This window comes from Astatotilapia calliptera, chromosome 12, assembly GCF_900246225.1.
Source record: "Astatotilapia calliptera chromosome 12, fAstCal1.2, whole genome shotgun sequence".
Taxonomy (NCBI): domain Eukaryota; kingdom Metazoa; phylum Chordata; class Actinopteri; order Cichliformes; family Cichlidae; genus Astatotilapia; species Astatotilapia calliptera.
In genome coordinates, this window is record NC_039313.1 from 26,030,879 (window position 1) to 26,053,791 (window position 22,913).

The 22,913-nt window shown below is 44.6% G+C and overlaps 2 protein-coding genes across 21 annotated transcripts in view; both read right to left on the reverse strand.

The window, feature by feature from the left end:
- The window catches only part of rimbp2b (RIMS binding protein 2b), a 124,804-nt gene that overhangs the window by 38,703 nt on the left and 63,188 nt on the right, over positions 1-22,913 (reverse strand). For all 20 annotated transcript variants that reach the window (XR_003274167.1, XM_026188874.1, XM_026188858.1 and 17 more), the window contains one exon: positions 3,872-3,955. Coding sequence is in view for 19 of the 20 variants with exons in the window: in XM_026188874.1 (XP_026044659.1) it covers positions 3,872-3,955 (84 nt within the window). In the remaining variant the exon portion in view is untranslated. The remainder of the gene's footprint in view (positions 1-3,871; positions 3,956-22,913) is intronic.
- On the reverse strand, positions 12,730-15,499 carry LOC113034370 (uncharacterized). The gene is made up of 2 exons (XM_026188878.1): positions 13,718-15,499; positions 12,730-13,602 (listed from the first exon to the last, which is right to left on the reverse strand). Exon 1 carries the CDS (start codon positions 15,347-15,349, stop codon positions 14,006-14,008), a length of 1,344 nt encoding a protein of 447 aa, XP_026044663.1. The 5' UTR covers positions 15,350-15,499; the 3' UTR covers positions 12,730-13,602; positions 13,718-14,005.

The following is a 22,913-nucleotide window of genomic DNA, read 5'->3' on the forward strand; positions in this document are numbered from 1 at the left end:
TTCGGTGTTAATATCGGCTGGCTGAGCCTCCAGGTGTTCCCGCTGAAGGACAAACAGCTACAGAAAAAAAAGCAAAAGCTGACATTTTGCCGTGCATACGCTGAAAGAACAATATACTGAAGCACTTTAGACATCCTGGTTTGTTGTTGATTTAAGCATTTCAATATGACTGCCACCCTCATTTAAAATCCTTTTTTTTTGGTGGTGGGGGATTTGGACGTGACAAAACACGCATAACGATGCAAACCAAATTGTGTCAAACACAGAGAATCAGCTGTGACTTTGTTCTATATTGTTGACGTGTTAATGCTTTAAACAGATCAGCGCACGTCATAATCCCTTGGCAAGACACATTTTTACGGAGAGTCCGTGAGCCAAGCTGTGGAAGCATTTCAGTGCAGAAAACAGCGTGGCCTATACTGAGCCGTCCTCGGCGTTATTCAGCTGAAAACCTGAGATTTCTGCTGAGATGAGATTTTCTTGCACACCAACACAGACACGCACACAAAGAACAGCAAGTTTAACTGAAAGGAGGTATTACAAAAAACAGACAGAGAGCAAAGAGACTGAATTATAGGAAAAGCGACTGCCACACAGCAATAAGAGGGGGGGAAATGAATGAATGCATTCTATTTGATCTGGATAGGAGAGCTAGGACAGTTTCATGAATGATACGCAGTGGAAAAATATAATTAGGCCTTGGGGGCAGAGTACCCGGCTACTCCTACTCCAAATGTGCATTTGGTCCAGACATGCTCTGACTCAGCTTCGTGTGCCGCAGCAACGTGTTAAGTTTTGATAAGGCTGACAGATGAATCAACTCTGCCATTTAACTCGCAAGCAATGCAAACATTTCACCCACTAACTCTATATTCAGCGGCCTCTGTTCGATGTGGATGAAAGCATCTTATTCCTCTCGTTCAGAATAGGTAATTGCCAGCTGTCTAGATGTCCAGCAAAAGGAGAAAGCATATACTTCCCCTACCTGAAGACTGGTTCCTCATGACTTCTGTAATCTCTAATATTATTAGGAGGTGGCAGTAGGTATTGAGTTGTATAAATAAACTCAATTATACTGTCAGAAATGTGCCTAAAATATCATCTAACGGTGTAGAACTGTGAAGATGACCGACTTTAAACAGTTGGTCAGCTTCACAGTTAGACTTTTCCTTTTCCCCCCTTACACTTGAACCTCTACAACACTTTAACACACCAGGATTCCACGGACACGACGCAAAAAGCAAAATGAGCCACTTTCTGTACTATACAAAAAAGAGAAGAAACATAGTCTATCTTCAAATTAATTTTGGACACCTAGAGTGCGTGCCATGTGTCCAAGGCAACATGAGATGCCAATCGCACCTTTAACAGAAGGTGCTTGTGTTTACAAACTGCTCCTTAATGATAACAAAGCTAACCACAAAGATGCCCTGGAGATAAATTTCGGCACTGCTGTAAAGAACCTGGACTTATCGAGCCTGCCCGCCGTCTCCCTCAGCACTGATCTTCGATTATCGCAGACGCATATTCGAGCAACGCTGATACAGCTAATGCTTGTCGCCATGGTAACAGGCTTTAAATGCTCGCGGAGGCACGCTCTGCTGATGGTCTGTAGCTGTACACCCGATACCCAGGAAAGTAGAGGTGCCAGATGGCTGTGACAGTGTTTACTGTCACTCACACACTCAGTCAGATGATGTGTTTATATACACGGCCGCTGAACTCACGATGAGGGGGGACATTAATGAAAATGTGCAATTTCAACACTGGGTCAAAAAAAAAAAAAAGAAGTATCAGTGTGTATTCCTATTGACACTGTTAAAAATTCGCCAACAGCGCAGGTAATCCTGCACGTTTGTGCTTCTTTTTAACATGAGATGTAGAGGAAACAGAGGAGAGAGAGGGAGTTGGTTTAGACCAAACAGGAAGTGACATTACTGTCAACTCGCCATCCCCTCACAAAAAAATTCCCTGGTCTTGTCTCTGTTTGCGTCGCTGTTCTCAAAGCTTGGTGGAGCAGGGGGAGATGAGAGCTGTACCGCAGTCTGTGGAGACCAGCCTGCCATTTCTGCTCGCCATTTGGGGACAGTTTGTCCTTTGGGTAGCTTCCCCTGGACTCAGCAGGCTAATAATGGGCGAGGAGGGAAGTGCTGCTGTGGGCAGGGACGGCGAGAGGAGGGCAGCAAAGAAAACTGTCCTAATGCAGTGTTTATTTAGGGCAGAAAGCCACACACAAAGACAGCTCGTCTATAGAGGGGGGGCTCGGGGGTATGACGAAATGAATTCAAATGGTCCAGGACCAGACAGTGCCATTTAAATTACTGCCGAGTCCCTCGAGCTCCTACCTTTCATAGAGAAAAAATTCCATTTCAGGCCATCTGCACTAGTCTTTTACTACTCTCTTTCAAACACGTATACTTTTATTGTGGTGCCAAACTTCAACTTTTTATAAAGAGGCTTTGATGTCTACAGTTTTTTTCCCCCCAGCTCTCAAACTACAGAGAAGAGAAGAATAATGCTTTATCTACTCTCACTATCACACATACTCTAAAATTCTTTAGCTGAGCATTTTGCCTCAGAGTGCGTGGGTAACCAACTTTAACCACTGGAAATTCATAGCAGAAAAACTTTGCTCTCTCTCAAACTCAACTTTAATGGACAGAAGCATCTCCAGCTTTGGCACACTGTGAAACAAACTGATTAGTCACTCTGGCTTGGTACCATCAACTCGTCTACACGTCCTTGCTGCGAGAAGCCGTGAGAACTCCTCCTGTCTCAGGTACAGAATGTTTCTCCAGTTAAATAAATAAAATATAGCAGGGTAATTATTGCCTTTGCTGGTCACTGGTTATTTTATCACATTTGGCATTTAGCCTGGCCTCAATGACAAATCCCACCACTCCCACCCCTCCCAACACCACCAAACAGTAAAATTAAAAACGCTGTCTTGTGTGATCTGCCTCACCCTCCAACACTGCACACAGTCAGAGGAATTCGACTCGCTTTTCTCCAACAGAGTGGCTCTTAACAGAAAAAAATAAAATAAATTTAACCTTCGAGACTTAATTTAAGACATCAGCACCACATTCAAATGCCAGCATTGCTAAAGTAAAGGTACACTGTGTTTGATTTAATAGAAAGCCTCTCTATATAACTTCTACTAACCAACAAAACTGACTTATTCTGTCATATCATGAGATTAAAATAAGATGAATCCAGTATAATAAGATTAAATGTGTAGTTTTTTTCGTTTGTTTGGTCTTTTACTAATCAGCAGGGCCCGTCTGTTTCCCTTTTTCTTCTCTTTACCTTTTGTCCTGAGTCAAGGCCACTCCAGCGGGAAGCAGAGTGACATTTCTGGGGCATTATGAGAAAATGTCCTTAAAGAACCACCAAGTGAAAGAGAGTTGTGTAACATATCTCTGACCTTTCGCAGTTGTGACCACACACACACAGCGCTGTGTACCTCTGTTCATTTACATCACAGCTATGTTGTACCGAGCGACTGCGTATACAAAAGAAGCCAATAAAGCCACAGCGTGAAGATACTACTGCACAAGATGCGCAGCACTTCTTCGGTTTGTGCACGATCACTCACAACAAGTAATTACTACAGCAATGTGCATCGCTCATTCTCAAATGTGGTCCCCATGCCAACAAAACCCAACCCACAGATACTGCACCCTGCAATTAATTGTTCCAATTTTTTTTTTCATTTCAGTCACTGCCAGGGAACCATGCTATCACTGCCACTCGTTTTCTCAAGGGAGGCTTGTGTGTGATGATAGAAGGCAAAGCTCTCAGGGTACAAATCAATTTTAGCATCCATCCTTTTCATTCAGAGGCCAAAGTATATTCTTGGGGCACTTACCAAAGTCTGACATGTTTGATTCTTTTTCTTCACCTCTGCATCAAGCGCTTCACACTCTTTCCTTCTGGTGCTGATCTCAGTCTCCTGGGGAGATGGGGAAAAAGCAGAGGACAGCTGCTTGGTTTGTCAGGAACAGAAGCTTCCTGAGAGAACTCAGTAAAACTAAACAGGAAGAGACTGAGCTGAGGCTTTTCAGCATTTAGGTGTGCGAGTGCATGTGTCAGGGGTTTGTGTGTATATGAATTGTACATGGGTGAGATTTGCAGAGATTATCTGCTAGAGATTACAAATGTTTCAATGTCAGGGAAAAGGGCTGAAATGCTTTGAAATGAGAGGTTCAAAAAAATGTGGATAGAGGGAGTGTGGCCCCTAATGAATACTATCGTGAAAAAGATCAAACCAAAATCTGCTTAAAACTTCTGCAAATAAAAGCGGGGTTAGACCTTCCTACACCTATGAGAAGCTGCACACAGAGGTGCTTTAAACTAAATGTCAGCAAGCTCTCAATGGCGATGCTTGGGTCGCCATTTGTATTTGATTTTACGTGTCATATTCAACACACGTAAGTTAACGATCTGACGGGATTTTGTTCCCTCATCGCTAAATATGGAATGAAGATTTTGAAAATGTGGTGAAATGTTTAATGTAGAGGCTTGAAGTGGTTTTATCTAGCGGGCGATCGTAGCTCAAGAGTTGGGAGTTTGCCTTGTAATCTGAAGGTTGCCGGTTCGAGCCCCGGCTTGGACAGTCTCGTTCGTTGTGTCCTTGGGCAAGACACTTCACCCGTTGCCTACTGGTGGTGGTCAGAGGGCCCGGTGGTGCCAGTGTCCGGCAGCCTCGCCTCTGTCAGTGCGCCCCAGGGTGGCTGTGGCTACAATGTAGCTTACCATCACCAGTGTGTGAATGGGTGGATGACTGGATATGTAAAGCGCTTTGGGGTCCTTAGAGACTAGTAAAGCGCTATATAAATACAGGCCATTTACCATCTAATGATGGAGTAAAATACCAAGAAAACAACTCCTATCAGCTTAAAAAGAAAGCGACTAAATTCCCCATCAATCCACGAGGCTCATTCAGGTCTAAAACATAAAGGTAAAGAGTCTGAGGTATTTTAACCTTAGTGGGGTTGTCCCTCAAACATGTGGTCATTGACCCACTGTTAACTATGTGCTTGGGTCATTACTACCAGAGGTTTTGGGTGAAACCACTGTGAGACTTTGCCCCACCCTGTGATGTAGTGTACTGAGGTCACCTGATGCGAGGGACAGCCCCTTCTAAGGTTTAAATACCTGGGACTCTCCACCGTTTGATTTTAGAGCTACAAAGAAGAAGCCTCTTGGATAAGAGGTGAAATGCCTTAAACTTAAAGAAGTCCAGCCGCTTTCTTTTTAAGCGCCTAAGATTATCCTGACCAGGATCAACAAGACAGCAAGCAAGCTATTTATTCCAGCTCTTTTCTGAACTAAGGTGGTTCTGTCACACTTCAAGTCTGCCTATAGAACAAAATGAGCAGCTGTGGGTCAGACGTGGAAGCAACCCTTGGAAAAACCCAGAAGGTCGTCAAAGTGTGTCAAAGTGTCAAAAGCCATCATTAATGGTACAGCAATGAAACCTGTGAATCTATAAGCCATTATATTTTTCCTATTTTTTAAATATTGGTAATTGTTGAGTCTATTGACCAGCTTTACAGCAGAAGCTTCTGCGTACCATAGCAGAATCAGAACAGGTGTAACTAATAACTATAATGAGTGCTGTGTTGTGCTTCAGGGTCTCAGCGGACCCCTAAACACACCACAGCATGCACAGCACAGCCCGTCTGCAGAGCGGCGTTGCTGACCTTCCTTCGCAGGATAAACACAGGTGTAATTGGTAACATTACTTACGGCCATGTTCCGTTTAGACGGCCCTGCTATTGTGAGTGCTGGTTTAACTAAGACAAAACAGACGTGACAATATGTAGGAAATCCAGATTAACCTTTAGGGAAACGGGAACTTTCTGTTCATGCTTTATCCTTTTTTTCCCAATATAAATTTTCTGACATACTCGTGTTTACTAAGAAATAAGGAGACTTTATTTGATCCATTACTACAGCTTAAGGGTTTTCTTGGAAAAAGCCACTGCTGTGATCTGGCACTAAGACTTGCACTGAAATTCAGCCCCAATTATTGCAATTAAATACTGTATACCTGTATGGTAGACTGCATCCCCTGTTTGATCGGGGAAATAAAAGGTTGAACATGTTTTCAACTTATGCCTAATATTTTCTCCAAATGATCCGAGTGCTTGTTGTGTTTCCATTAGGCTGCAAGCCGAACAGTGCATTAGTTGGAATTACAGTGAAAAGAAATTCAACTTTCTTCACAATGTGCAATTTGAGCCAAAACATGACTTAAGTCTGGCGCAGTCAATTACTCAGACTAACAGTGTTGTTCAGAGAACTCGTCTCCGCTCGCTTCTCAGTAGGGGCGCACAGAGAGAAACAGGATATCCCTATCAAGGCTGCCGGTGTGTTTAGTCTCATTTGTGTGCCTTCAGTCCAACACCATGGCGACCTTAGCTGGGAAGCTTGGATGCCTTCTATAGTCATGAGAGTACCCACAGTATTTTTTACTGGATATCAGGGTAATGCATAGCTACTTTTACGGTCCAAAATGCACGCCAGCTTTACGTCATCACCCAGATCCTCTGTTTACCAGATCACTGAGCTTTGAAGGAGGAACATTGCTGCTGTGGATGGATGCGTGCGACCACACCGAGGTCGTTATCGTTAACTAAAATAAGCTAAACACCAAAATAAGATGTGGCAAAACATTTTAGTTAACTAAAAAATAAAATAAAAACTATCCTTGTAAGAAAGAAAGGAAGAAAATAAAGCAGCATCTGTTGTTTAAGTGAAAAATTTACCTTGAATAATGAGGTATTGGTGGGCGTGTTTGAGTCAACAGTTTTTAAAAGGTTCTGTGTTTTTATTGTAGTACCTGTGCTTATTTTCCTAAATCTTGCCTCTCACATATCCTCGCCATAGATTAATAACCAGAAAGACTAAAGGTAACACTGAAACTAATGAAAACTAAATTAAACCTAAACTGAATTAAAAACAAAAAGTCAATTTGAAATAAAATAAAAACTAATCAGAACATACAAAATTATCATAGCTCTATATCACACACTCACACGAATGTTTGCTTCCTCATAGCAAAGCTCACAGGCTGCTTTGAGCTTGAATATATCCATTGAAGGCATTTTTGTTACTGCTGCCCTCCTGACCTGTTGTCGTTCTGACTGTATTTAATAAGACAGTGAGCAACAGGGTCAGAGAACAAGATGAGGAGGAGGATGAACAAGCTCTGACCCTTTTGTAACCCACAACCTTGTGGCATTTCACCCCAGGAAAGCATCAGATTACTGGTTAAATCTTCAACCACTTATCCGTGATGGTGGGTCCAATAGCTGAAGTCAACACGCAAGTGTGCACCCAGGATTTCAAACGATTTAGCAGTCGTGTGAATGGAAAGAAATGGAAGATGAACCCCATTTCAAGCATAGAGTTCATGATTAAGTCCTGAATAAGGTGAAGATAGGAACTAAAATAAAAGTATGGCTGTGGAAGCGGCGGCGGCCTAGAGGGAAGCGAGCCGGCGTCAGGAACAGGCTGAGAGCTCGTGCACACCGCACACCTCTGCCTAGCATCCTGCTCGCCAACGTCCAGTCACTGGAGAACAAGCTTGACGACCTCAGGGCCAGGATAAAGTTCCAGAGAGACATTCGGGACTGCAATCTCCTCTGCTTCACCGAGACATGGCTGAACCCAGCGGTGCCGGACCACGCCATCCAGCCGGCCGAGTTCTTCTCGGTTCACCGCATGGACAGGACACGGGACTCGGGGAAGTCAAGGGGAGGCGGCGTGTGTTTAATGGTGAACAACAACTGGTGCAACAGTGCGAACGTTGTTCCTCTCACACGCTCCTGCACACCAAATCTGGAACTACTGTCCATCATGTGTCGTCCTTTTTATCTACCTCGGGAATTTACATCGGTCATTGTAAGTGCCGTTTATATTCCACCACAAGCGGACACGGTCACCGCCTTATGCGAGCTGCATGAGGCACTCACACAGCACCAGACACAACACCGGGACGCTGCGCTTATTGTGACGGGGGACTTTAATAGCGCCAACCTCAAACGCGCAGCGCCGAACTTTTATCAACACATCACCTGCCCCACCAGGGGTGAAAGGACACTGGACCACTGCTACACTACGGTCAAGGACGGCTACAAGGCACAATCCCGCCCCTCGTTTGGCAAATCTGATCACGCCGCCATCTTCCTCATGCCAAAATACAAACAAAGGCTGAAACAGGAAGTTCCGGTTCAGAGGAAGGTCGCGCGCTGGACCAGGAAAGCAGCAGGACCAGACGGCATCCCAGGTCGTATCCTAAGAGACTGCGCATACCAGCTAGCTCCTGTGTTCACTGAGATATTCAACATCTCTTTATCTCAGTCGGTGATCCCCACATGCTTCAAAGAGTCCATCATTGTTCCTGTCCCGAAGAAACCCCACCCTGCTTCTCTCAATGACTATCGCCCTGTAGCCCTCACCTCAGTAGTGATGAAGTGCTTTGAACGCCTGGTCAGAGACTTCATCATTTCTTCACTACCAGACACACTGGACCCACTACAGTTCGCTTACCGTCCAAATCGTTCCACAGACGATGCCATCTCTCATCTCCTCCACATATCATTCACTCACTTGGACACTAGAAGGGGGAATTATGTTAAAATGCTCTTCATAGACTACAGCTCTGCATTTAATACCATAATTCCCTCCACACTCACCACCAAGCTGGAGCATCTGGGACTCAGCTCATCTATGTGACAGTGGATCTCCAACTTCCTAACTGGCAGACCACAGGCAGTAAGGATGGGCGGACATGTCTCAGCCTCCACCACTCTCAGCACTGGAGCCCCCCAGGGGTGTGTTCTGAGCCCCCTGCTGTACTCTTTGTACACATATGACTGTGTGGCCACTACCAGCTCCACCACCATCATCAAGTTTGCTGACGACACCGTCGTGGTGGGCCTGATCTCTGATAACAACAAGACGGCCTACCTGAAGGAGATTAGGAATCTGGAGAACTGGTGCCAGAGGAACAACCTCCTTCTAAACGTCAGTAAGACAAAGGAGCTGATAGTGGACTTCAGCACTAAGCAGGAGAGGAACTACCAGACCCCCCGTCATCAACGAGTGCCCAGTGGAGAGAGCGGACAGCTTCAAATACCTCGGAGTTCACATCACGCAGGACCTGTCATGGTCCTGTCACATCAACACCGTGGTGAAAAAGGCCCGACAGTGTCTCTACCACCTCAGACGCTTGAGAGACTTCCAACTGCCCTCCAAGGTGCTCAGGAACTTTTACTCGTGCACCATAGAGAGCATCCTGGCGGGAAACATCTTAACCTGGTTCGGGAACAGCACCATGCAGGACAGATGAGCTCTACAGAGGGTTGTGCGGTCAGCTGAGCGCACCATCCGCTCCGAGCTCCCTGACCTGCACTCAATCTACAGCAGGCGGTGCCGGACCAAGGCCAGGAAGATCGTGAAGGACCTCAGCCATCCCAACAACAGACTGTTCTCTCTGTTGAGGTCAGGAAAGCGATTCCGCTCCCTGAAGACCAACACAGAGAGACTGAGGAGGAGCTTCTTCCCGCAGGCGATACGGTCTCTCAATCACACCACCACACAGTACTGACCCACACATATGGTTCTTACACACACACTGGACTTTCTGGACTTTGTTTTTGCACAACACTGGTCACTATATTCTTCATTTCCGGTTAATACTTGTACAGCTGCTGTTATCGTGTATATATTTATTTATATTTAGATTTCTTCATACATTCTTATATAGTTCTATATTGTGTATTTTGTTGTACAGTTATTTTATTTTCAACTTTAATTTATATATTTTATCTTATTCTTCCCAGTTAAATTTACCCTTCATTCTAATTTGTGTTGTACAGTTATTTCATTTTTAACCTTAATTTATATTTTATTCCTTCCTAGTTAAATTTACCCTTTTAATTTTTCATATTTATTTCCTATCTTATTCATAGCCTTTTCCTTTTTTGTTTTCTTTAGGTCACGAGCAGTTGTCCAAGCATTTCACTACATATCGTACTGTGTATGACTGTGTACGTGACAAATAAAATTTGAATTTGAATTTGGTTATGAGTCTGTTATCAGTTTGTCTTTAAGTTTGACTAATGATTCGTGGCTGAGAATAAAAGGGGCAACAGTATGATTAGGTTTTGCCAATTGTTCACTAACAGCTAAATTTTACTCAATCAAATGTGATGCGCATTGATTACAAATAGGGGGAAATACTGCTGATCTTTAAAATAACAAGAACAGAAAGTAGTTTCATTTACTTGTTCAGGTGGGATTGATTATCCGCTGCAGGTGTTTTTCTGGGACTTTAAGGCCCTAAAACTCCAGAGTTCTTCTACGACTTCTTTTACACTCTAGAAATGATTCCCTGTGAGTGAATCACACACAGTTTCTACAGACAGCTCGCCATCTCCCATGTGGGCTGGTAGCTAATGTGTACAGTTTGCAGAACCAGACGGCTACGGCATTGCGCAAACTCACCCGATGAATATTTCACTCGCACGCATACAAACACACAGCTCGCAGGCTCGCTGAAGCCCATTTGTTTGGAGCACATTTGCCAGTGTTCAATTAAAAATCCCTCTGATAAAAGATTCAAATGGCTGCCACTGTGAGTAATGAGCTCCTGTATAAGTGAAGAGGCGTTTACTGCACAGCAGATGAAGATAGATGAGAAAGACCATTCCGTTAGGCTATGTCTAGCATTTGTGCCTCAGTGGCACTAATGCAAATGCATGCACAAAAGAGGTGCATTCACTACTCTACGTGTGTCGGATATACTACAATTCAAATCTTAAGGTTTTTGCATACAAAATCAGGTAATACAACCTCAGATGAATTATAAAACATGCAAAACAAAAATTAAGCCATAGTGCAGAAGCAGTGGGTAAAAAACCAAGTACACCATTACTGCTTCTGTAGGAATTAAGAGGATAAGTAGCAGCCAGGTGCTGATAATCAAGTACAGTTGAGTAACTGATGATCAGCAAATGTGAGCACCTCTATAAAAACAGAAGTTTTGGCAGCTTGCTGGTCTGGAGCATTCAGGTGTGTGTAAACATAATGCCAAAGAGGAAAGAAGCCCAACAGTGTGGGAAGGATTATAAGGGAAAACAGTTTGAATGTCATCAGGCTACAGGAAGCAAGATCATTCACTGGTGTAAAACATTTAAGTCAGTTGCTGGTCTACCCAAGAGCTATATCTCTGACTCTACAGGCCTCAGTTAGCATGTTAAATGCCAAAATTCATGACAGTACAATTAGATAAAGACTGAAGATGTGTGGCTTGTTTGGAAAGGTGACGCGTTTACAACACAGAAGAAGTCCAAACATGGACGAAGTAATTTCCCCCCAAAAATTTAGGCTGTCGGCGTTAACGTGGTCATCAGGATTAACGCAACCCATCTGGAGCAGAGAATGAACAAACTTTGGACAATCTGCGCAAAATGTTTTGACAGAGACAATTCAGGGATTTTGACTCAGTCTGCGCTCCAGATGGGTTAATTGTTAATCACGTTAGTCGTGATGACGGCGCGTTAACCCTGACAGCACTAAAAAAATATAAAGTCGCTAATTTGGGATTTATACAATACAATACACAACTTTATTTATAGAACACATTTAAAAACCAACGGTATACCGAAGTGCTTCACATAAAAGACAGGAAATAAGCCATAAATATTATAAATATTATATTATAGGACCATAACAAAGTACCACGTATGCTAACAGGTCAGTGGCACTAAAACACAGGAATAGCATAAAATGCATATCAAGTAAAACATGTTAAAAGCACAAAGCCATAAAAGATACAGTGGGGCAAAAAAGTATTTAGTCAGCCACCGATTGTGCAAGTTCCCCCACTTAAAATGATGACAGAGGTCAGTAATTTGCACCAGAGGTACACTTCAACTGTGAGAGACAGAATGTGAAAAAAAATCCATGAATTCACATGGTAGGATTTGTAAAGAATTTATTTGTAAATTAGGGTGGAAAATAAGTATTTGGCCACCTCAAACAAGGAAAATCTCTGGCTCTCACAGACCTGTAACGTCTTCTGTAAGAAGCTTTTCTGTCCCCCACTCGTTACCTGTATGAATGGCACCTGTTTGAACTCATCATCTGTATAAAAGACACCTGTCCACAGCCTCAAACAGTCAGACTCCAAACTCCGCCATGGCCAAGACCAAAGAGCTTTCGAAGGACACCAGGAAAAGTATTGTAGACCTGCACCAGACTGGGAAGAGTGAATCTACAATAGGCAAGCAGCTTGGTGTGAAAAAATCAACTGTGGGAGCAATCATCAGAAAATGGAAGACATACAAGACCACTGATAATCTCCCTTGATCTGGGGCTCCACGCAAGATCTCATCCCGTGGGGTCAAAATGATCATGAGAACGGTGAGCAAAGATCCCAGAACCACACGGGGGGACCTGGTGAATGACCTGCAGAGAGCTGGGACCAAAGTAACAAAGGTCACTGTAACACTTATGTGCGTGTCTCAAATACTCCCAGATCAAAACAAGAGTATGTCACCCAAATTTGACACCAAGAGCTCAAAGATTTGGACCAGTAGGTTCGGCTACGTACAGGAGAGGCGAACTGAATGAGACTCAGACAACCGCGAGTTTTGAAAAATAGCCGGAATTGTATTTTTCTTTTCAATTAGAAATAACAGGACATTATGACAAACACACAAAACACTTACAAATGAAATTATTCCCTTTCGGTACCGGTACTCTCTCAATAATACCTTTTTGGCAAAATCACAGTGATCACTCGATGAAAACAAAAAAAAAAGAAATCTTACCTGGGTGCACCCTTTCTAGAGGTACAGTTCACATCTAACAATGAACCACAATGTCAATCATCAGCATATAAATGTTAACACTTATTTGCATTTTCACAGACTTCGTTTACAGATAGCAACAGTTAATCAGCTGGAGGGTTATTTCCGACCGCTCACACTCACTTTTGTCCACATTCATGGAATGTACAGAGTCCGTAAAACGTGTCCTTAAAACAACCCGCCCGTGAGTCCAGGGGGATGTGTGTGAAAAAGGGGGACTACGAGTACAAAATGGCGTGGTGTGTCTCTGTTTTGTTGCATCTGGCCTACCACACTCTGATGTGCAGGACAGAACAAAGTCATTTGGTCCTTCAACGGGGTTGGCTCGCCATCAATTTCAGGATCCGTTGGAATGCACCAGGAAGATACAAACCAAAGAAACAAAAAAACAAAACCAAACAAAAGAAAAAAAAAACCTGACCTGTCAACGACAGTGTCATGGGACATATTAAGTTCCTCATAAAATCACAATTCACACATTCACTTCAACTGCTGGGTTTCAGTAAATTGAACAAAGTTTCCTACAGAACATTCCTAAACAATTATCATTAAACACTGGAACATTTTACTTGCAAGGCATTCATGAAACACAGATAAATAATGAACAAGTAAAACACTTTGCTCACCGATCTCAGAATTAGAAAGACGGAACAGCGCGAGATGGCGCACGACCGATGAAATGGCGTCGTCTCTAACTCCCGACCTTTCTCGACTAAGCAATGTAAAAAGAACCAGCTAATTACTCATCTTAGCAATATACACACAGCAAAACAATCTTTCGTAAACGGCGAGTGCTAGCTCTCCGTCCATATTACTCTTTTTCATACCTCGTCTCAGTAAATCGCTGTGTCTCGTTTCCTCACTAGCTTGCTCATGGAAGGTTCGCGAGCGGAAGAGAGAAAAGAAAAATCTGTGTCCTCCTAGGCAGGGGTGGCAGGCGGAGCCTGTACCACGTTTCAGCAGCTCATTGGCCTAGAGTAGCACGTGTCTAAACCAGAACAGTTAACTCCTTAACTGCTGCACCCATGGTTTATTCATTACAAATGAAGTGTGCTGCTTAGATTAAGGATTCTTTTATTCTGGTGTATTCTAGTTAAGCCATACTCAAATATGGGTTACACCCTCCCCACTTGATGGTATGCACGTCCCTGTGCATCCAAATGGTTAGACTGCATAGAGCTTGAAATGGCTTCGTTTAGGCTATTAAATACTGCATTAACAACATACAGTAAGGGGTTACCTAAGGTAGAATACTGCAACCTTTCTGGTGTCTGACGTGACCTTTGAGATCGACGAAGAACGTCATGTTCTTCCCGAGAGCTGTTCTGTGAACCAAATGAACTGGGCTGCTCAGTTATGACTCTTTCTTGGTCATTAGGACGCTCTAGCATCGTCTCATCCACTTCGGGCAGGACTTGCTCACTAGGTTGCTGGGTCCTTTCCACAGGATTTTCAACTTGAACGTTGATTTCCCGCAAACTAGGCTCAGGTAAGTCCACATGTTCGGGTAAGTTCTCAGTTGCAGTTTCAGGTAAGTTCACAACTTCCGTTTCCTCAATTTCCTCGGATTGTCTGTCACATTCGGTGGGGTTGTCACGTTCGGTGGGGTTGTCACGTTCGGTGGGGTTGTCACGTTCGGTGGGGTTGTCACGTTCGGCTTCATCATAAGCTGGAAATTGTCTTTGCACACTTTCAGTGCGGGGCACAACGAGAGTTGGCTTGACAGAGCTGGTAATGGAGATTGGTATCCAGGTAGGTACTGGTAAATACTCGGAGTCGAGGTCGTCGTCGTCTTCCTGAACAACAGTTTGCCTTGTGTTCCGCCGAGCCTGGGGCTTTTTGGGACTGTTTTCAGTTGACTCTGTGACCGGTATGAAGCTACAAGGAAGGAGCAGGTCTCTGTGCAATGTTCGGACTGGTCTTTCTTTCGCTTCCGGTTTGACCGTATAGACTGGTAGTTCGCCTGCTCTTCTCAGAACTACGTACACATCATCTTCCCATCTGTCTGCCAACTTATGCTTTCCCCTCAGTTTAACATTACGCACGAGAACCCTGTCACCCACGTTGAGAGTTGAGTCAACCACTTGCTTGTCAAAGCGAGTTTTATTGCGCTCAGCATTCTTGTGTGCGTTTGAGGTTGCGATCTTAAAACTCTCCTCCAACCTATGTTTTAGATCACTGACGTACTGGGAGTGTGACTTCTTCTGAGCATTCACAGGCAACCCAAATACTAGATCAATGGGAAGCCTTGGTTGTCTCCCAAACATCAGCACATAAGGCGAATAGCCCGTCACATCATTCTTGGTACAATTATATGCATGTACTAGAGGTTTTACATACTCTTTCCAATGCAACTTCTCATTGTCATTCAAGGTACCAAGCATTTGGAGAAGTGTTCTGTTGAACCTCTCAACTGGATTGGCTCTGGGGTGGTATGGCGTTGTGTGTATCTTTTTCATGCCAATAATTTCGCAGAGTTGTTTTATTGTCTTCGATTCGAAATCGGGGCCTTGATCACTTAAAAGTCTCTCTGGGACACCATAATGAACAATGAAGTTCTCCCAGAGGGCCTTTGCAACAGTGCGCGCTCGTTGGTTGGGTGTAGGGACAGCTACTGCAAACTTAGTGAAGTGATCAGTCATAACTAATACATCCTTAGTGTTAGACTGATCTGGCTCAATAGATAGATAATCTATACAGACCAGTTCAAGGGGCCTGCTTGTCTTGATGTTCATGAGGGGAGCTGCCCTCTCTGGCCTACACTTCCGGCGAACACACCGTTCACATGTGTTGATCATTTTTTCAACTGATGTCTGCATTTTTGGCCAGTAAAACCGAGTTCTGACCAGGTCAATAGTGCGGTCAGTTCCTAGGTGGCCCATGTTACTGTGGAGGTGTTGGAAGACTACTGACCTCAACTCCTCGGGTAACACGAGTTGAAAGGAGATGTCTGGACCGGTTTGCCTCTTTCGGTAAAGAACTCCATTCTGCAGTTCAAGACGACAGAGCTCACGCAGCAACAAGGGAAGCTCAGGTAGTTCTGCTCTAAGACTGGGAGGTGGGGTCTGACCAGTTTCTAACAGAGTGACTATAGCATCGAGAGCTGGGTCTAGCCTCTGTTTCTGTCTGAGCTCATCCTCTGCCATAGGCGGGGGAAGAGGAGAACCATCCAACAGCTCCCCTGCATAGCTATCAGGGACAGCTGTAGCATGTAAGGCTAAGGACTCAACTAAAGCCAAACCTGGGCAAGTGAATGACCCTGAATCCAGGCCTGCAGAATTAACTGAATGCCTTTCGCAGATGGCCTGTACAACCTCCCTAGAAACCATTTCTTTGTCATCGCCACTGAGGTGAGTGAGGGCGAATTGCCGGATCCTTTCACTTTCCTTCTGTGAGACAGGATCATCACCTGGGCTACCATGGGGACGACGAGACAGTGCATCCGCGTCTACGTTTTGTTTGCCAGCCCTGTACTGGAGTTGGAATGAAAAAGTAGACAAGGCTGAGAGCCAACGGTAACTCGTTGCATCCAGCTTCGCTGATGTTAGGATGTACGTTAACGGATTACTGTCTGTCACTACTGTGAATTCTGTACCATATAGGTAGTCTGAGAACTTTTCGGTGACAGCCCACTTAAGGGCCAAGAACTCCAGCTTGTGGGCTGGATATCTCATCTCACTTCTTGAAAGTCCTCTGCTAGCAAAGGCTATGGCCCTCAACTGTCCATCCTGGAGTTGGTACAGAGCGGCACCAAGGCCAATGGTACTAGCATCCGTATGGAGGATATATGGGAGTCTGGGGTCGGCAAAACCCAACACTGGGGCTGAGGTTAGCCTACCAATGACTTGTTCAAAAGCCTCTTGACACTTTTGAGTCCACCTGTCACCAAATAGCTCTTTCGGGCTATGGTACATGGAGCTCTGTTGCTTCGTGGGTCTTTTCTTTCCTTTTCTCAATGGTGGGTAACCAGCGGTTAACTCATTCAACGGCCTTACAATATTAGAAAAACCCTGGATGAATCGCCGGTAGTACCCAGCAAAGCCCAAAAATGACCTTAACTCTTTAAGGTTGGTGGGGACGGGCCAACTCGTGAGGGCTTTGATCTTCTCTGCATCAGTCTCGACTCCACGCTCTGACACCACGTGGCCGAGATACTTAACAGAGGTTTGGAAAAATTTACACTTCTCGGGTGCTAATTTTAACCCAAACTCTTTCAGCCGCAACAGGACCTTCTTCAGGCGTTGCTCGTGTTCTTCAAGAGATGATGAAAAGATGATGAGGTCATCAATAAAGACAAGGACCTCCTTAAGATTCATCGGACCCATACACCGCTCCATGAGCCTTTGAAAAGTGGAGGGTGCGTTGGTGATCCCTTGGGGCATCCTATTGAATTCCCAAAATCCTAAGGGACATACGAAGGCTGTTTTCTGCTTGTCTGACTCTGACATCTCAATCTGATAATATCCCGACTTGAGATCTAGGACCGAGAACCATTTCGACCCTGCTAGAGCGGAAAAAGCCTCTTCCAGATTCGGGAGTGCATATGCATCTTTGATGGTTTGGAGGTTTAACCTCCGATAGTCAATGCACAAGCGAACTGAACCATCTTTCTTTTTGACTACTACGATTGGGGAAGCGAATGGTGATTCAGATTCCCGTATCACTCCCACGTCAAGCAGTTCCCGCAGGTGCTTCCTCACGGCCTCCACATCGTGTGGATGTATTGGTCGGGGTCTGGACTTGAATGGGGTTTCATCACTAAGCTTGATGTGATGTTGCACCTTCTCTGTGTGTCCAAAATCCAATGCATGCTGTGAAAACACTCCAGGCATTGAATTTAGCAACTTTGTGACACGATTTCTCCATTCATCAGGTAGGTCATTTCCAAAGTCGAAACTGATTTCTTCAGGTTGAGAAGAATTTCCTGAGTGGTCTGAAGAGTTTGACATCTTCTCTGTCTGTTCTTTACATATGACTCTGGTCACAGCATTAATGTCAGCTAGCACACGGCCTGACGGGACAACAATGTCGTGATCGGTTTCATTTTTCACTACAACCGGCAGCTTACAAGGCCGCTTGGCTGGCAGGTTGACAAGACCAGTTAACACAAGCAAACCACTGGGCAAGGGAAAATCTGATGACGATTCGACAACTGCACATTTCTCATTAATGGAGTTGGGAATGTACACCGAAGCTTCTAAAACTGCCGTCTGCCCTGCCGCCACCACAGCTTGCTCTTTACCAGTTAACTTTGCACACCCAAGGCTGCAATTGCTAGCGGCTTTTCGACGTACTCCAAGGATTTTGAGGAGCGCTCTGAAACCATGGGGGACGGGCTGAAAGTTTGCACTGGACTCATGGAAGTCAGCATAAAGGGCATCTAAGGTATTTGTACCTATCAAGATCTGTTCTCGCGCCTCGGCTCGCAGAGGGGGGATAACTAATGCTAGGGTATTAACACTAATATCCGAACCCACAAAGTTCTTGAGAAAGGTGATTGAGAGTTCTACATAACCTAGGTAAGGGACGGATTGGCCGTTTGCACACTCTACATCCAGGAGATCGCCCAACGGGTTTATAGGCAAGTTTGAGAGATGCTTCTCATAAAAACTCTGAGGCACGGTTGTCACTTGTGACCCTGTATCAAGAAGACAGTTCGTTTCTCTGCCAGCGATAATGACAGTAGCAGAAGTTTTGGTTCCGACCAAACCCTTTGGAAGGTGTATAGACGGCGCTTTTGACTGAACTTCCCTTGAAAAGGCACGTTGAGGCTTGGGACGAGAATTGTCTCCGGCAGCCCCCACTTGTCCCACACTGGAGGCTGGGATTAGTTTAAAGGCGGCTCATCACTGGCCCTAGTTGATGCTTCCCAACTAGATTGCCTTTCTCTCAGCTGTTTTCGCTTCATGGCCACTAAGGATGGATTTGGTTCGCTTTCACATGACGAGGCAATATGACCGTCCTCACCACAGTGAAAGCAATACCAAGGACGCGGCTTTGCATTGGCTTTTGCAAAGTTCTGTGCGGTCGAAGCCTTCCTTTTCGTGGGGTAGACTTCGACTTTGGCATTAACTGTGTGGCACTCTGACTTTGAGTGCTTGGGCTGATTTTGCTTTTGGCTTTCTATTTTCCAACTGTTAAGTTGTGCACTCAAATCAGCAATTTGTTTCTTTAACACATTGAGGTCAGACTCACAGCTACTTGCTGTTTGTACATTTGACATGGCCCGGTGCTTTGGATTGCTAGGGCCAGGTTTGCTCTGACCAAGATGTTGTCTCATACGACGGACTTTTGAGGCTTGCTTGTCCTCTTCCGTGCGTAGAAGCAAGAGTAGCTCAGAGAACGAAGGTGGGCTCTCTTTTCTTTGTCCTAGCTGGAGGTCGCTGATGAGACTGTCCTCCCAACAGCCACGAAGGAATTGCTTTAACAATTGCTTGTCAAAATCCGACACATTGACACCTCCTCGTCGCATTGCTTTGGTCAAACAGACATGTAACCTTTGCAAATAGGCTGATGGTCTTTCTCCTTCATTCTGAAGTGTGTTCATGAATCGCGCATAGAGCTCATCGCCATCTTCGACGGCTCCAAACGCAGAATCGAGTACTCTCAGGTACTCAGAGGGTCTAGCATTTGGACCTAAATGCTTAGTGACGTCTGTGGCAGGCGACAGAAGACTGTCAAGGATCCTCTGTGTGCAGTTCAAGTGAGAAACGGCTGGATCACTCATGAGGACTTCAACACTTGTGCGCCAGGCGTCGTAATCAGCTTCACTGTTAGGGCGAGGAATGCGCCCAGAGAAAGCTCTAATCCTACTCGGCATGGGCGAGTGTGAAGAAACTTCACTACTGCGCACCACATGTTCAACTACCACCCGCCGGACATTGGGCGGGTTAAGCTCAAGTGTGGGATGGAACTGGGTCGGTGAGTCAGGATCGATCAGGTTTTGATTTAAGGTTGGAATCGAATCCGTAGACTGTGAAAAATCAGCAGCAGGTTGACTGGGGGAATGGTCACCCTGTGCATGCAAACTTGTCTCGCCTCTGTCAACAGGGGGAGAAACTGTAGGCTGAGGAGATAGGGGGGGCACGTTTAAGTTAGCCAGTCCCTCTTTGAGCATGTTTTCTAGTGAATGGCCACTAAGATTGGCCATTTCAGACAGTTGTCTCATGTATGCTCTTGTGACATTCCTCGCATTCACTGCATACGCCTCAGTTAAACTCCTAATTTCAAACGTGACTTCAGGCTGAGCAGAGCTTTGAATAGTCTGCGGCAAAAGAGGATTCAAAGTATCCATTGCACTGGCATGATTGAACTCAGCTATCATCTGCCTGTGAAACTCAGAATGCGGATCATCTATACGGATGTGGCGGTTAACTGAACCGTGTTTCCCCAGGTAAATAGCTACTTCTTCATCGAGGTCGCTGTTAGTAAGCCCTTTTATGATTACTGCGTTTGGGATTTTAATTGCCTCTTTAAGTACTACGTCCATTTTGTCAATCTAGGTTTTGATTGTTTCTTATCGTTGTAATACTTAATAAGATGAGTCTCATGCAGTTTCACAATAACTCCTGGCTGCTGGCTCGCCAACTTGTAACACTTATGTGCGTGTCTCAAATACTCCCAGATCAAAACAAGAGTATGTCACCCAAATTTGACACCAAGAGCTCAAAGATTTGGACCAGTAGGTTCGGCTACGTACAGGAGAGGCGAACTGAATGAGACTCAGACAACCGCGAGTTTTGAAAAATAGCCGGAATTGTATTTTTCTTTTCAATTAGAAATAACAGGACATTATGACAAACACACAAAACACTTACAAATGAAATTATTCCCTTTCGGTACCGGTACTCTCTCAATAATACCTTTTTGGCAAAATCACAGTGATCACTCGATGAAAACAAAAAAAAAAGAAATCTTACCTGGGTGCACCCTTTCTAGAGGTACAGTTCACATCTAACAATGAACCACAATGTCAATCATCAGCATATAAATGTTAACACTTATTTGCATTTTCACAGACTTCGTTTACAGATAGCAACAGTTAATCAGCTGGAGGGTTATTTCCGACCGCTCACACTCACTTTTGTCCACATTCATGGAATGTACAGAGTCCGTAAAACGTGTCCTTAAAACAACCCGCCCGTGAGTCCAGGGGGATGTGTGTGAAAAAGGGGGACTACGAGTACAAAATGGCGTGGTGTGTCTCTGTTTTGTTGCATCTGGCCTACCACACTCTGATGTGCAGGACAGAACAAAGTCATTTGGTCCTTCAACGGGGTTGGCTCGCCATCAATTTCAGGATCCGTTGGAATGCACCAGGAAGATACAAACCAAAGAAACAAAAAAACAAAACCAAACAAAAGAAAAAAAAAACCTGACCTGTCAACGACAGTGTCATGGGACATATTAAGTTCCTCATAAAATCACAATTCACACATTCACTTCAACTGCTGGGTTTCAGTAAATTGAACAAAGTTTCCTACAGAACATTCCTAAACAATTATCATTAAACACTGGAACATTTTACTTGCAAGGCATTCATGAAACACAGATAAATAATGAACAAGTAAAACACTTTGCTCACCGATCTCAGAATTAGAAAGACGGAACAGCGCGAGATGGCGCACGACCGATGAAATGGCGTCGTCTCTAACTCCCGACCTTTCTCGACTAAGCAATGTAAAAAGAACCAGCTAATTACTCATCTTAGCAATATACACACAGCAAAACAATCTTTCGTAAACGGCGAGTGCTAGCTCTCCGTCCATATTACTCTTTTTCATACCTCGTCTCAGTAAATCGCTGTGTCTCGTTTCCTCACTAGCTTGCTCATGGAAGGTTCGCGAGCGGAAGAGAGAAAAGAAAAATCTGTGTCCTCCTAGGCAGGGGTGGCAGGCGGAGCCTGTACCACGTTTCAGCAGCTCATTGGCCTAGAGTAGCACGTGTCTAAACCAGAACAGTTAACTCCTTAACTGCTGCACCCATGGTTTATTCATTACAAATGAAGTGTGCTGCTTAGATTAAGGATTCTTTTATTCTGGTGTATTCTAGTTAAGCCATACTCAAATATGGGTTACATCACCATCAGTAACACACTACAACGGCAGGGAATCAAATCCCGCAGTGCCAGACGTGTTCCGCTGCTGAAGCCAGTGCATGTCCAGGCCCGTCTGAAGTTTGCCAGAGAGCACATGGATGATACAGCAGAGGATTGGGAGAATGTCATGTGGTCAGATGAAACCAAAGTAGAACTTTTTGGTATAAACTCAACTCGTCGTGTTTGGAGGAAGACGAATACTGAGTTGCATCCCAAGAACACCATACCTACTGTGAAGCATGGGGGTGGAAACATCATGCTATGGGGCTGTTTTTCTGCCAAGGGGACAGGACGACTGATCCGTGTTAAGGACAGAATGAATGGGGCCATGTATCGTGAGATTTTGAGCCAAAACCTCCTTCCATCAGTGAGAACTTTGAAGATGAAACGAGGCTGGGTCTTGCAACATGACAATGATCCAAAACACACCGCCCGGGCAACAAAGGAGTGGCTCCGTAAGAAGCATTTGAAAGTCCTGGAGTGGCCTAGCCAGTCTCCAGACCTCAACCCCATAGAAAATCTGTGGCGGGAGTTGAAAGTCCGTGTTGCTCGGCGACAGCCCCAAAACATCACTGCTCTCGAGAAGATCTGCATGGAGGAATGGGCCAAAATACCAGCTACTGTGTGTGCAAACCTGGTAAAGACCTATAGTAAACGTTTGACCTCTGTTATTGCCAACAAAGGTTATGTTATAAAGTATTGAGTTGTATTTTTGTTATTGACCAAATACTTATTTTCCACCCTGATTTACGAATAAATTCTTTACAAACCCTACCATGTGGATTCATGGATTTTTTTTTCACATTCTGTCTCTCACAGTTGAAGTGTACCTCTGGTGCAAATTACTGACCTCTGTCATCATTTTAGGTGGGGGAACTTGCACAATCGGTGGCTGACTAAATACTTTTTTGCCCCACTGTATATAT